This window comes from Montipora foliosa, chromosome 2 (genome assembly GCF_036669935.1).
Source record: "Montipora foliosa isolate CH-2021 chromosome 2, ASM3666993v2, whole genome shotgun sequence".
Taxonomy (NCBI): Eukaryota; Metazoa; Cnidaria; class Anthozoa; order Scleractinia; family Acroporidae; genus Montipora; species Montipora foliosa.
In genome coordinates, this window is record NC_090870.1 from 9,961,606 (window position 1) to 9,976,605 (window position 15,000).

The 15,000-nt window shown below is 40.0% G+C and overlaps 2 protein-coding genes across 2 annotated transcripts in view; one reads left to right on the top strand and one right to left on the bottom strand.

Moving 5' to 3' along the window:
• Positions 1–9,330, top strand: part of LOC137992364 (neuronal acetylcholine receptor subunit alpha-3-like) — a 14,040-nt gene extending 4,710 nt beyond the window's left edge. The window contains exons 2-5 of the mRNA XM_068837684.1: positions 1,045–1,184; positions 2,506–2,550; positions 4,320–4,429; positions 7,481–9,330. Coding sequence (XP_068693785.1) covers positions 1,045–1,184; positions 2,506–2,550; positions 4,320–4,429; positions 7,481–8,564 — 1,379 coding nt within the window. The 3' untranslated portion in view covers positions 8,565–9,330. The remainder of the gene's footprint in view (positions 1–1,044; positions 1,185–2,505; positions 2,551–4,319; positions 4,430–7,480) is intronic.
• LOC137992366 (F-box only protein 36-like) lies at positions 9,323–12,784 on the bottom strand. Its single transcript, XM_068837685.1, has 2 exons — positions 11,988–12,784; positions 9,323–10,944 (listed from the first exon to the last, which is right to left on the bottom strand). Exons 1-2 carry the CDS (start codon positions 12,396–12,398, stop codon positions 10,681–10,683), a joined length of 675 nt encoding a protein of 224 aa, XP_068693786.1. The 5' UTR covers positions 12,399–12,784; the 3' UTR covers positions 9,323–10,680.
• Between the last annotated feature and the right edge of the window lie 2,216 nt (positions 12,785–15,000).

Sequence of the window (15,000 nt, forward strand, 5' to 3'; positions counted from 1 at the left end):
GAAAATCATAAAAATAATACGTTAGAGTGAAGGTTTCTATGCATAGAAATATAGGAGTGGGTTTTTTAGATGATTGAAAGCCGCTGGGGATGGCGTTTTCGCAAGCGCTACCCGTTGTAACCACTTTCGGAACTGAGGACACAAGGAAAGAAAATTAAAAAAATAAATAAATAAAACTTCTTACATTACGATTTTTTTCATTTAATCATATTTTGTAGATTGTAAGAAGAGCAAGTGACTCATGCCTTAAAAAATAGGGGTCACTGATGATCCGAATGAGTAAAATCGATGTGATGTTGCGAAGCTCTTGGAGAATTTAGTTTGTCACGATTTTGAGTGACCTGTCGGGGAAGGACTGGAACCCAAGACAGGATCGATCGATGAAAGGTTTTTGTAAGAAAAAACTTTCTCGAGCATAGCAACGACGTTTCAAGCAGGCGTTTCTTGGTTAGTGTTTGTATCATATCTCTCAATTGCCGTCTTTCTCATCTTCTGGAGAGTGGTTTTTGTGAAATATAATCTCTGGCCGTTTCCTCATGGGTCCGCACTATTCACGTGGATTAGGAAGAGAAGATAATTCTGCTCTATTTTCATGAAAGTAAAAGAAAAGAACTTCAAAAACATGCATTCATTTTTAACTAAGAAGTTCGTAACGTAATAATAGCATTTTAAAAAAACCAACCCCATTAAATTTACGCAACCTCGCGAAAACTAACCTTCACGGCTCGAGTTTTCAAAACTTTCAACCACTACTCGATTAGCGAGCCTTTCCAGCCTCCCGGTCCTTTCTCTTTAACGTTTCATGATGAATTGGAAATAAATGTGCCATTCTTTAGCCGTCCTGGAAATATTTCCCCGGCTTTTTGTCGCCATAAGATCTTAACTAATGCTTGAAGTAATGCGTGACATATTACAGTCGCGTTACCTGCGCAGTAAAAGTTGCGCTCAAACAGTTAGCGCGAACGTCCTTAAGCGAGTTTTAAACAATACTTACGCCGCCATTCTGCGACATGCTTTTTGATCCAATTTTGACTTCATTTTCAGGTCAACCACACCTTGATTCAGAGCACCGCCTTATGCATGACCTGTTTGTAAACTACAGCAAGGAAGTGAGACCTGTGATCCATAAAGATCAACCAGTCACGGTTAACTTTGACATGATGTTTAGCCAGCTGGTGGAATTGGTAAACTCTGATTGATTATTAATTAAAATGTATTTTCCTTGATTAAAAATTATGACATTTACTTAAAGACGCTCCCGATCACCAAAGAGCATACACGACCGGTTAAACCTGTCAATAGAATACCGAAGTAAGGGCGGTCGTTGAAGTGACTGAAGAAACTATGCTGACATATTGACGTATTAGTATTTTCACGTGGCAAGAGTGAATTAGATAAGAGTGTTGATCTATCACTTTGCAGGTCTTGCCCCAGCACAGTCACAAATAGATCTATTTATAGATACACTTTGCGCGCGAAACAAACAAAGGGCCGCCAATTTTAACCAATCAGAAGAAGCCGCCATGTCACGCGTGACTGCCCTGTCATGTTTATTACAGGGACATGACGACTGATTTTCGCGGGAACGGGTATTCTAAAAATAGACTCATTTGTGACTGTGCGGGGGAGCCCACCTATGCCATAACAACGCTCTTATCTAATTCACTCTTGCACGTGACTATTGTTCTCAAATAAGGACAATTACACATGCTGAAGCCTTGACATCGCATACCTCTGAAGCAATATTGTGGCCCAGACTCGTCTGTTTACGCTCTCTGGGAATTACCAAGCATCATGTCTCATATGATAGAGTGGAACGTAACCTCAATATGCAATTTTTGCGTCATTAGCGCATGCCCATCATTTTCCAATCGATCAGCTAAGAAACTATGCAGCTCTGAATTTTGAAATCGTGTTTCATAATTAGTTATTTCGTAACAACTGAATCCGGCCGGTATATTGATCAGTAACCTTTGAGAACTGTTTCTTTGACAATTCTGATCTTTCAAAGAAATCATGGGCTCATAAGAGCCAGTTGGCTTAACATCTCGATTGGTACAATCCTGGCCAAAGCTTTTGGGGACACACTCATTTCCATCGCAATCTTGGAGTATAATTTGCAAGTCGCCTGTAATTTCTACTTACAAAACAACCTTAATCGAGTTTGTCCCTCACAAACCCTGAACTATGTTGAAGTTCATACCCTAGACAAGATCCTTAAAAGGTGTTTGTCTCCGAACACCCAACATTGTCAAGGGGGAGGGGGAATTAGGGAACGACTATTTTAAGGAAGAAAAGTCAAAGTGTGGATAACGCAGATGTCATTGGGTCAAATCCCGAAATTTTCAGGCTTCGTTTGACTGCTGCTAAAGAAGGGCTCATAACTGCAATGATCGTTTCAAGAATAGAAAAAATAGAATCAGTTAGGCTGACTGCACAGTTATGAAACTTAGTTCTGTGTTCTTTCATGTGATACATGACATGTTTTACCTCGTCCAATTGTAGAATGGTCGAAGCCAAATCATGACAAGCAAGGTATGGATCAGGCAGGTATGTGCTATACGATCTCAGTATTGATCAATGCAACGAAATGCAATGATTACATTGCAACAAACCTTACCTGCCTAGTCACTTTTATAACCAGTGACACCGAGTTGATATGGGTCGTGAGTTGCAACTCATGCGCCTAACTCATCGTTGTAAGATTCGAGAAGTCCATCCACTGTATTCAATTACTTTTTTTTTAGTTATATGTGTTCTCAGTATTTGAGGTAGCGCTTACATGTACCTCGACGTTCTTTCGACAGGGTACATCGACAACAACGTCGTTTAAGCACTAAAATGCACCGTTTCCTGTGAAAGGGCAAATGATTGACAGGATGGCACAGTTTTGACTGCCGCTTGCACTGCGGGCGCGGGTTCCGTATTATGGAGGTATATCTATGACAAAATTCAATGATCAGTATTTGAAATAAAATCGTCCAAATCATGAATGCATCAATCCAAAGCTGAATGACAACAAGCCGATTCTGCAAATGGCCATCACGGAAAGAGGCATAACGCAGTGAGGCATAACACAAAAAGGCGTAACGCAAAGAGGCATAATGCAAATAGCCATAACCCAAAGAGGAATAACGCAAAAAGGCATAACGTAAAATAGCCATAACGCAAAGGCCCTTTGAAGAATGGAGACTAGCTGTGTGCTCCGTAAATAATTTCAGCTCTAAAAAAAGTCAATTGATTGTTCAAGGAAAAGAACATATAATCACTATCGAACTTTTTCTTCCTGTTTAAGTTATGCCTCTGCGTTATGCCTCATTGCGTTATCCTTTTTGCGCTATGGTCATTTGCGTTATGCGTCTTTGCGTCATGCATTTTTGCGTGTTGTTTACTTGCGTTATGCCTATTCGCCTTATGGCTATTTGCGTGATGCCTATTTGCGTTATGTCTGTTTGCGTTATGGTTGTTGCGTTATGGCTATTTGCGTTACGCCTTTTTTGCGTTATGCCTCTCTGCGTTATGCCTCTTTCCGTGATGACCATTTTCAGAATCGGCTTGTTGCCATTCAGCTTTGGATTGATGCATTCATGATTTGGACGATTTCATTTCAAATACAGATCATTGAATTTTGTCATAGATATACCTCCATACCGTCCGTATTCCCGGAAAGTTGCGGTTTCAAAAAATATCCGGATGCATGTGGACGGGGCCTGAAAGCATCAAAGTTGGCCATTTCGATCACGTCCTTGTCAGGACGAGAAGATCACAGAAAGTTCTCGAAAATGTAAAACGCACAGGCGGGGCGAGCATAGCCATTGTTTTTGTTTTGCGGCGTTTTCGCAGCCGTTGTTATCGTCTTCTTTAGGGAGCTTACGAAACGACGACGCCGACGGCAGCGACGACGCTACAAAACAATAGGTTTAGTGAGCAAAAACAATGGCTCTGCATGCTCTGCACGTGCGTTTTACATTTTGGTACATTTCTTTGGCGTTATCTCCTAAATGACGATGTGAAATGACCAAATTCAAGGTTCTGTGGAGGACGTTAGCACATGACGATGAATTTTCAGTTCTCTCACTACGCTTCAAGCCCACTTATACCAGTTTAATTCCTCGACAGTTACTACAATTTTTTAACGCGAAACGACATGAAATAGTTTCGTAGTGATATGAATAACGCGAACTTGTATTTTTAAATGAAGTCCTCGTAGCCGTCGTCGTCCTCGTTTCGTAAGCTCCCTTTTGTAAGCTTCCTCGCGACTTTTGTGACTGTTCACTTACTTTGGTTACTTGGTTTTTTTTATTTACGCTTTGGATTAGACTTGGGAAAATCCTTTCTTGAGGTGGAATCCAGCAGATTATGGCGGTGTAAGATTTATCAATATCGATCCAAAACTGGTTTGGAAACCAGATATTGTTCTCTATAATAGGTATGTTTTACTCACTTTTTCAAAACATATATCAGCCCTAAGTAAATTTACCTAGGGTAATTCCCTATTAATAGACATCGACATAAGATTCTCTCAGTTTAAGCTTCCGTGATTTCTCCCTACAGTACAGTGACTTCAAGCTGACAATGGAACAAATTAGCTAATTCAAATGTACCCAATTCAAATCTCCCAGTGTTTTAAGATTCTTTGTGTGTTGTATTTGGATTATAATTTAGCATTCACATTAAAATAATATGGAGATACATGGAACACTACGGGTTTGAATTGGGTACAAGATAGGCTCAGGTTTTTCTCAAAAAGCATTAGCTGTGGTTACAATAGCCCTTTTGCCCACGGGTAAATAGCGTTTGCCCATGGGCAAGGACGTTTTTGAGTGTAACCGTTTTCTTAGACCGAAACTGCCCTGGGTTTATTCCCATGGATACATCAAAAAGAACAAAAGAACTTCCCGTGACAGTTCCTGAACTGAAAAGTACGGTTTATCTGCTCCCTGAGGTGGCTTGGCCAATCAAAAAGCAGAACTAATTTTCAAGGTCAGTGAACTCATATTTAATTACATTTTGCCCTGAGGGGAGTCCTTTCCTGTGTAACCGCATCCCCAAGGGTAACATGAAACCTGAGCTGAACCAAACCCAAGCCATTTACGTTACCCTCCGGAAGGCTCCAAAGCCAAGGTGTGTGTAACCACAGCTATTATAATGTATTATAATGTGCATGTACTTCAGCCGGTAAATGCCATTAACTGTTCCCTTTGCCTTTTCTCAACGTCTGCATGACTTTTCTCCAGAATTCCAGCCGAAATGTCTCTCTAAAGTAATATACTCCAGGAATGCAAGTTATTCTTTCACGGAGGATTTCAGTAAGCGTCACAAAGTGTCCCCTTGCTGAATCGTTTCTCGGAATACAGACAAATAAACGTCACAAAGTGTCCCCCAAATGCTGCTCTTCGAGTAAGGATAAACCGCTGCATAATTACCCTAAGCCTAAAATGATGTTAACTTTTACCCTTAAAAATTGTTGGAAATAGGTATAGCAAATGCTTAAGTAGTCTTTAAGGGACACTTCGTAATTGGGCGTGCATTGAATTACTTGCGTTTCAGAACGTAAGTTCAACAGTAGATTTAGGTTTCCACTGCAAAAAGCTGCAGGTTGACAATCAGACATGAGTTGATGCTACTCTGGTCTGGTTTGTTTGATGCTGCTCTTGCCTCTGAGAGCGATTTCCTCTCTGGTTGTCTAATTGTCAACAGAAGTCCTTGACTAGGAGCGAACAACAACCCTTTATTCCTGCCACGGCGTTTTCACAGACCGATTTATTTTTAGATTGAATTTCCCGCGAATGAGACTTCCGAAGGAGCCCAATGACCAATCAAGAGAAACTGACTTGACGTCTTAGCGTCACCGAGCCGGAACTGCGTTTGTTTTCTGAGGAAAAGATAGTCTAAAAATAGATCGGTTCTGTAAAAATGTCGTCATATAAAGTGTTTTCACTCACGTGATCAGTAACGTTGTTTTTCCAACGAAAGAAAAGAAAAAGTTTGCATGATAATAGAGCTCAATTCCCAGAGGATTAGTTGGGTACCCCAATGTGGCCGCCGTTCCCTTGTTTGGGAACACCAACATGGCCGCCGTGACGTCACATGAAAACACTTTATAGGCTTAATTATGGGAGTTGTTCGCTCCTAGTCGTGACCTCCCTTGATGTCTGTCAATGCCACCAACAATAGTCCTCCTCGGGACTACTCTCCCCCTGACAATCCTATTTCATCAAGTTTTAAAACTAACTTACAATGTTCACTTTCGTCCAGTGACGGCGGCAGCCGCTTTAACCTCAATCATATTAACAACCCGTTAAAAGGAAAGAACGCTTTTCATAAAAGCTTATATAAGTATCAAAGGACTCGAGCTCCAGTAATTGATAAGCCAAGTATGCAGACATAAGAACGAGTATCGAAACTTTTCGGTCATCGGATAAACTTGGTCAGTTGTAAGTTATTCATTTTTCTTCAAGCCAAAGTATCATTAAACCGAGTTCTTCTAACTTTACACCTCGACTGTAAAAACACAATCTCTTAAAATAACACCAACCTCATAGTCATGCATATTTTGAAAAAACCAAAGTGGGGGGCTCGGCTAACTCAAAAGGGACTGTGAGCAGTCTACCGCCGGAGTGAAGGTCCTCTTGATTTAACCTCGTTCCCAGTGCTTTTCTCCGCGGAGAATAGGCGCCCTACGCTCGGCGGAGAAAAGCCCTGGGAATTGAGGTTGCCTCTTAACTCCCAGGAGTGATTGTTATGTAAATTCTCTTCACAATTTCCTTGAAATGTAAGTCAGACAGGTATTGAGAATGAAGATTATTATCAGCTTGAGAGGCGTGATCTTGATATGACACCAAATTCTCATGACTACCCCAAGAAAAACGCTATGGTAGTAGTTGCGAGAATGATCGTCTCGATTGTGGGAATAGTGTCAACGAAAAATTCCACCATATTTATCTACCCATGTGCTAGTGCTGGTGCTAATAGAGCATTTGTATCATGGCGTTATCAGTTACCACCAAGACCAGTCAGTGGCTTAGTCCTGTTGCTTTGTTACCTAAATGTGCCTATTTTTCCGGGAAACAGATAGAAAATTGGTTCAATTTGCTGGATAATAGAAGCTATTCCGAGCATGCATTGCGGTCTTATTGGTTAAGTTACGCCATGATGCGAGCCACCCATTCGACGAAATAATGAAGATGAGCAATGCACTGCAGTTGACCTCAGAGTAAAGCACGCAGCATAGTAGATTGATACCTCTCATCTACTCCGCTGCCTTCTCAGTCATTTCTGAGCTCCCTGTTTAGAAGTATGAGGCTTAAATTTAAATTAAGTAAAGAATTAAGTAGACTAAAGATAAATAAACAATCTTTTTTCTGCATAGCAACGTAAGCTGACTTTAAAGGTAAAAATGGAAAAGTCTCGTCGTTTCTTAATGTAACATTGTTTTTCTTTCGTCTCTCCACGCCATTTTGCTTCTCTTTCCGTGTAGCATTCAGAGTGACAGCGGTGAAATGTACAAGTTCAACACCAAAGTCGTGATCAACTACAATGGTTCTTGTCAATGGTACGCGCCAACCGAGGTCAAAACCGTTTGCAAGATAGACATTTCTTATTTTCCTTTCGATCAGCAACGGTGTTCAATGGTCTTTGGTTCTTGGACGTACACCAGCTCCTGGTTGAATTTAAAACTTGCGCGAACAGACGTGGACTTGTCCAATTACATTTTGAGCGGTGAATGGGACCTCATTACCGCCGGGGCTGTCCGAAACGTGGTAAAATACAGCTGTTGCCCGGATCCGTACATAGATATCACTTACCATCTGATTTTACGACGACGAGTTCTTTTCTATCTCAACAATTTGATCTTTCCTTGTGTGGCACTTGCTATACTGACGCTTTTTGCATTTTTCCTTCCTCCTGAAGCTGGTGAAAGAATCTCGTTGGTAATAACAATTCTCCTCGGCTTGACTGTTTACACACTAATCTTCACCGAGAACATACCTCCCACTTCAGAAGTTACACCTCTGTTAACTAAGTACTCCACCGCTATCATGGTTTTACTGGGGACGTCTCTGGTCATTTCATGCGTCGTGCTATGGGTTTATCATCGAGACCCGTCCACGAAAATGTCAGTCATTTTTGAGTTCGTGATCTTTCAGGTTTTTGCCAAGCTTCTTGGAGTAAAAGTCGATCTGGACGACCCCGCAAAGGATCCCCGCAAGCGAAACAATACAACGATCACAATGGTCTCAGACCGCTGGGCAACATTTTTCCCTGTTCGAAGGCGCAGTGTAACAGAGGGTGCCAGTGCGAATGTAAGTCCTTGTGGCTCCCCCACTGGGTTAGGACAAGAAGCTTTTCCTTTGCATGTGGAGCGCAAATTTGATCAAATACTCTCCAAGCTAGACGTCGTTGCGAATTCTGTAAAAGTGGATCAAGGTGACGAAATACAGAGAAAGAAATGGCACATTGCTGCGCATGTCATCGACAAAGCATTCTTTTGGGTTCTCACCGTAGTCGTGGTTGTCGTAACCGTTGCGATGTTCTTTATGATACCAGAGTACGACGATTAGACAGACAATTTCCAGAAAACTCGCTGGTATTAATTAAGAACAACTTACAGCGAGATTCAATCGAGTGTCGTAAAACCAAAACCAAAGTAATTTCTTTTGTCAATCAAAAAGGACGGAGACAATCCAGTAAACCAATCAAAACTCAAAGTAATTACAGGCAGCCGACACAAAGCGCGGGAAAATGTGCACGCGCCAGCCACGATTGGTTTTGGTTTCACTTCTGATTGGTTGAAAAAGTGGCGAGAGAACATTGAACCAATCACTGAGTGAAGTAATGCAAAACCAAATCAATTCGCTAATTACTTTCGACACTCAATTGAAAACCGCTCTAAACTTTTTTATACATGTATTGAGGTAATGTTGAAATTGAAATGTGAACATTTTTCATGGAAAGCAAAGTTTAACCCAAAATTCTTCCACTGTTTTTTTTGAAGAGCCATGAGCCCAACACTGGGCATTTTTTTTTTTTCATTTAAAAGCATGTCCCGTTATACTCTCAGTATTAAATGATCACTAAGAATTTTGATTTCCCTTATAAGCCAACGTTGTTCGAAAGGAGAGTTCTTTTTTCTATTTTTTAACCCAAAGAATCGTTGAACAGCTGTTCGGAAATTCAACACAAGTAAGAAAGATCTAAACATCAGTAAAAGCCGATGTTCCAGTGTACATAGAAGGAGTTCTTAGTCTTCAATTTGGCAAAGTCCTGGACTTAGATAACACTTGATGCTACTGACTTCCAGAGGAAGAACAGTCTCTTGCTATTTGGTTGGTCGTGTGTACAACCTGTATTAAATATTTAATATTTACAACCAACATTAAAGTATTTGATATTTAATAAGTGCAACTCGTGATAAAAACAAGAAAAAATCACTGTGGACAGGAAATGAATTTTTCAATGCCTTTTAAACAGATTTCCTGTTATTGAATATGTATCTGTATAAGAGTTGAGAGTGAACGAGATTTATGTCACAGCGATGTGTGTCATCGGTCGTGGTCGCATTAGAGAGTTAACACTTGTGTTAACTGATTCAAGGTTCTATTGTTCAGTTTTCCCCTAAGGATTCAAAACACCAGTTAGTTGACTCTAGAGGAGTGTCAACACTAGAGTTAGACTGTGTTTCTCTCAAGTGTCACCGCAACCATTGATAATGATCAAGGATACGATGGCTGCCGAATGCGGGCATAGGAACTGTAGCAATTTACAGAAAACCATGAGATTTGTGCCAGAGGTGTGTTTCATTCTTGCAAACAATCTTCGAACTTAAGTTGTCTAATTAATGTCCATACGAACTGTTAAATATACTGTGGAGAAGACCCTGGTAAAAAAAAGTCAAATTGTAAATTGCTCACAGACTCTCGACCTAAAGTCTATTTATTAAAAGCATTGATCTATTAAACGGAATTCATCAATCGATCTCGTCGGTTGTCACCGCCTGTCGAGTTCTTTCTCTCGTTCATTTACTTTTTCATGACTCTCTAAGCTAGTAAAATTATGCACTATTCTTATTAGTAGTATAACATAAATTTCTTCGATGATAGTTCATTTAGTCGTTTTGTCGCTAATCAGAGGGAGTTATGAAGAGAATTTTCCTGGAATTGCACACCGACCAGTCTCCACATTTTGGTGGATTTTCTCGTGTTTCGGCTATCGACCTGCTTCCACTTCAGTTTGGCTCAGAGTTAGCCTTGGTTCATAGCTAGTAAGCGTTTTGTGGTTATCCCAGTTCTTTATGTTTGCTAAAGGAATACGGCAAGGTAGACACTTCAATTACATCTACATGTAACGCCTGTATTTCTGGAAACAAGTGATGGACAGAAGAAGTCATTTCACGTCAGTGAACATCTTGCCTCTGTCCTTCAAACAGCCCCTTTTGTCTATCAGTCGACCCCCCTTCCAATGAAGAAACCTTAGCACTGGTGTTACGTTCCCTCCCTCCCTTAATTGTAATTAGAACATACCCTAACAGTCGCCCTTCAAACCATACGGTAAATGAAGCAAATGAAGTCATGCCGCTATCTCATGGTAGAAACTTAAACCTGTTGGTACATGATTCGGTCCGGGAACAAATGAATCCCACCTTGCTAAATTTTGCGAACAAGAAAGCTCCAGGGAACTTTATGGCTTGAAGTTTCTCTTAGTAAACAGATTTTCTTCTAGCATAAGGTTTATTTTGCAGTTCTGATGTGTCACATGTCCTTCCTTTGTTGTCTTCGAGGGGTGGAGTTTCCTCCAAGTTAAAAGAAAGGCCTTCTTCCATCCAATAGCCTGGGCAACGGAATAAATCTCTGACGACTCTGATGGTATCGCTACAAAATGCTTTGCGTATATTCTTTTCCACAAGATATCCTTGGAGCAAACATTATACAAAGTTCTGCAAACCTGAAAGTTAGAAAAGCGAAGAAGCAGTCAGAAGCTTCATCCAGGAGAGACCGAGGATAAAGCCTGGCCACAGAATTACGTGTAGAATTCAAGGAAAGGACAGAAACTTACACTAATTTTTTGCTAACGGCACTGGTTATTCGGTTTCTTTATAGACTATGATAATCCTTCGTTCCGAAAACCGTGAATTAATCATTAAAAGTCACAATACAAACACTGACTGTAATTTAAATGGCTGCTATCAAACCAATGGTCGTCTTAGAAGATAATCATCGATGGAAAGGAGTGAGATTTCAGTTTCTCCACTGTCGTTACTTTCGAGACTGGTTGTATTTCAAGAACAATGTTCTTTTGTACAATGATTATGGTAAATCTATGCACTTTACAACCCGAAGTCGTATTTTCTTTTCAGTATTAATCCTTCTTTTGTGGCCCAAGAAAACACGGTATGTTTCTTCCCTTTTACTTTGATTTCTTTTGTTATTTCAAGTTGTTTTCAAACCTTACTATAACCCTTGTCAATATGTACAGCCACACAAAATATGTTTTATTAACACGATGATTTCGGTTTTACAACTTAGAAATATATAGTTTTACACTCAAATGCAACGTGTTTTCGGAAAAGTTGTGAAAGCTAATGAAGAAACGAATCATGTTGCTTTTCTTTATTGATCATTTTGAAAAGGGCTTGGCTGGTGGCTCTTGAACAATAAGCCACGAAGACTGAAAACTGAGGAAAATGTTTAATTGCAAATTCAAATTTTGACAGAATGATATGCTTGCAACGTTGGTTGAGTTACAATATAATTTACCTTTTTTCACATAAAAAATCTTTGTATCATTGTCCTTGCGCGGCTCAGAATAAAAGGAATTTTCACTTGTGCTATTGATTTTGCAACATGCAGTGATCTTGAAAATCCAGTGTGACCGATCAAAAAATATTTTTCAACCAGTTATTGGTTAACATATTTGTTTCAGTCCCAATAAGGCTTGACACAGCTTTTATCTAATAGCAAAATAAAACTTAGCCAGAGATATTTTACCTGGGAGAGCTGAACAATGTCAGGAAGATCAAGACACAATATGATTTCCACCAGAATATCACTCCTTAGGAATGGCAGCCAGCTCTTTGTAACTAAGGAGAGGACGTTATTTAACGTATCCACGCCAAATACTCGTTTTATTTCCTCTTGAAGTCTTTTACCATTGAAGGAATCTACAAAAACGCCCCATGGTTGAATAGTTTCATTTGGCAACGACGTGTCACTTCGCAGGGTTATTCTCCAAGAACGCCAGATGATAGAATCCTGGACAACCGACAAGAAGAAGAAATCTTTACTTGGTGCTTGTCCCAGCCCAGATTTCTCGAAAATTACTTTGGAGCGGTTAATTGTTTTAATGTGGTCGCTCTCGCGATTTTTGCCGTTAAAGAAATCGATAGAAGCTGTCCCCATTGACAACCAATGCCGAGGTACCTAGACTGCCGAGGAAATGAAGATCCCACCGCTTTCAAAGCAATTTTGCTTCTCGGAGAGTTTGAGATTATCTAAGCGCGAATTTGCTGATAACGAGGGACTTTTTCATACCGCACTCATTAGAGCAGACTTTCCTTCAATGCTTGACATGAATTTGAATTTGATTCTTTTGTACAATGTATTGTGATTAAAACACCGTAATTAAGAGAAAGTAATTAGAGCGTAACAAGCAGACGGGTGATTAAGGATTTAAATGTAGTCAGTATTTTAACGGAAAATAATCAGTTTTTTCTGATCATGATAAGCTCTTCAGGTACTTTATATTCTACCTGTTTTGCTTCAGTTGGTTTTATTTCCCTCGGAAAACTTTTTCTTTTATAGGAATAACTCACAATGATCTATTATTTAATAACTGGTTGCTTCTCAAATTGAAACTATCGAGTGTAATAAACTGTATGTTTACAAAAATCTACCTTATCACATTTTTTTTCCATGCAGCCGACAATGAAATTTCTTATTTGAATATTGAATTGCCGAGATTTGATAAAAGATTTCGTGATTTTCAGGGATCAGATAACGCACTACTAAATTTAGAGCTGCAGCTTTTCTAGACGGCTTTCAAAGAAATGTAACATACGGACTTAGTCTTTAGTTCATAAATAACTTGAATTGGGGAAAGGACGGTCAGACCAATCACCTCCGTAAGAGTTTGCAACTGAGCTATATAACTGGCCAATTTATCTGTATGACCTGGAAAACCGTTTTCCTCTCGTTTTACAATGAGATATAGATCTTATTCATAAATGGCACCTGTCTCATTATTCTTTTGCTAATGTGCAAATTAGCCTATCAAGCCTTATTTCAGAGCAAGAATCCTTTTCAATTCGCCGTACGGTATCGAGACTTGGTAGGCTAATTTGCACTTGGACAAAAAAATATTATGAAATTGACCGCCATTTATGAATAAGGTCTATCATAACACTTTACCATGATCAAATTGTCGGTCCATTTCGTAAATTACGGTTTCTTGGTTTTTCATTTCAATTTACACCCCCTGACGGGAAAAATAACAGTATTGCCTTCGGACGCGGTGATTTGTACAGTGGTTTGTAATGGATATGAATATCTATCTATCTATCTATCTATCTATCTATCTATCTATCTATCTATCTATCTATCTATCTCTAGCTCATCTAAGAGCCCGGAAAAATGGCTTGCAGACTGCAAGACGTATGGTTTGACACGACAGACTGGGGGAAGTCTTACACTGTGGCTCAATTTTCTATGCACCAATGAATCTAAACTACGAATCTTTCAGTTTTGAACTTCTAAACAGAAAATCAACAAGTAACGTTTCCTTTTTATTCAGAATTGGGATGACTCCCAATAATCAGTGCACTATTTGTAAGCCAAGCTCAGAAAGTCGTTTTCACCTTTTTTGAGAATGTCCCTTCGAGTTCAATTTCTCTGGATTGGAATTGGTAACTGGATGAGAACAAGGTTTTGCTTCCCTAACCAAGACTTCTCCTTTCTCTCTACCATAGTCTTCGTGAGTGATAATGCAAACCTGTTATTTCAATCGCGAGGTATCACATTTATTACTCGAAAACAACGTGCCTTTATGCCTCAAGAGAACTCTTTTTTTTCCGTACTACTGACATGTATGTTAAATTGCCTTGACCATGAAAGACGATATGCCGTCAAATCCGGGAAAATAATTTTTAGTTGTGTTCCCTCGGTTGTTCCCTAAGATATTTTGCGTTTGGTCCCTGGTTTCCTAGTTCAAATTAGCCATCCTCACTTGTTCCCCACAACCCCTGGGAGGCCGCCTCAAGTACGCGGTAGAGACTTGGAGCTCTTTTGATAGGTGCTTCCTCAGGCCTTTAAGAGCACTGACCGACTTTTATTTGACTTGGTACAGCAGTTACATGCTAGGTGGCCACCCTCGTCTCTACAGGCTAGCCAGCGTGCATTGCGTGCGTAGGATCTAACAACAACAACCATTACACTGACTTCTCTAATTGCGAAAAGGCACCATTCAGAAAATCTCACTCTCAGGGTTACATTAAGTAAAAATTACATTTATCTACAACCGGGGTCAAAATTTCACCATCTCCTTCATTACAATTGCGAGAATGCGCTATTGAGACAATTTAATTTCATTCCCAGCTGTAATTAAAATGACACGACTGTCAGATGAATTAACCTACGGTAGTTTAATGACTAAGCCCACACTAGTCTCTCGAGCTTCCGAACAAGTAATAGAAGGGCGTCGGTAGGAGCGCTCGGACGCTCGGACTTTTTCCGAGCGTCCCCGAATCATCATCGATAAAAGACACAATTAAAGTAACACAAGCATATTTTGAAACAAAAAAAAAACAAATTCCGCTCATGTAGCAGGATTCTCGTCACCAGAGCCTAGGGAGAAGTTGTACGTGTTCTCTGCGCGAAATTGTCACAAATCTTGCGCAATTTAGTTTTTCCTCATTCTTAATTTTAAGCGCAGGCGCTATGCCCGGTTATGGTAATGATAAGTTGGTTTGCAGTTTGTAAATAATTTCCTTTCAGTCATGAATGGTCA

Bases quoted from the DNA above. Each gene is read 5' to 3' on its own strand.
- LOC137992366 (XM_068837685.1), bottom strand. From the start codon at position 12,398: ATGGGGACAGCTTCTATCGATTTCTTTAACGGCAAAAATCGCGAGAGC. The intron at 10,945-11,987 runs GTAAAATATCTC...TCTAACTTTCAG, and splicing joins ACATTGTTCAGCTCTCCCAG to GTTTGCAGAACTTTGTATAA.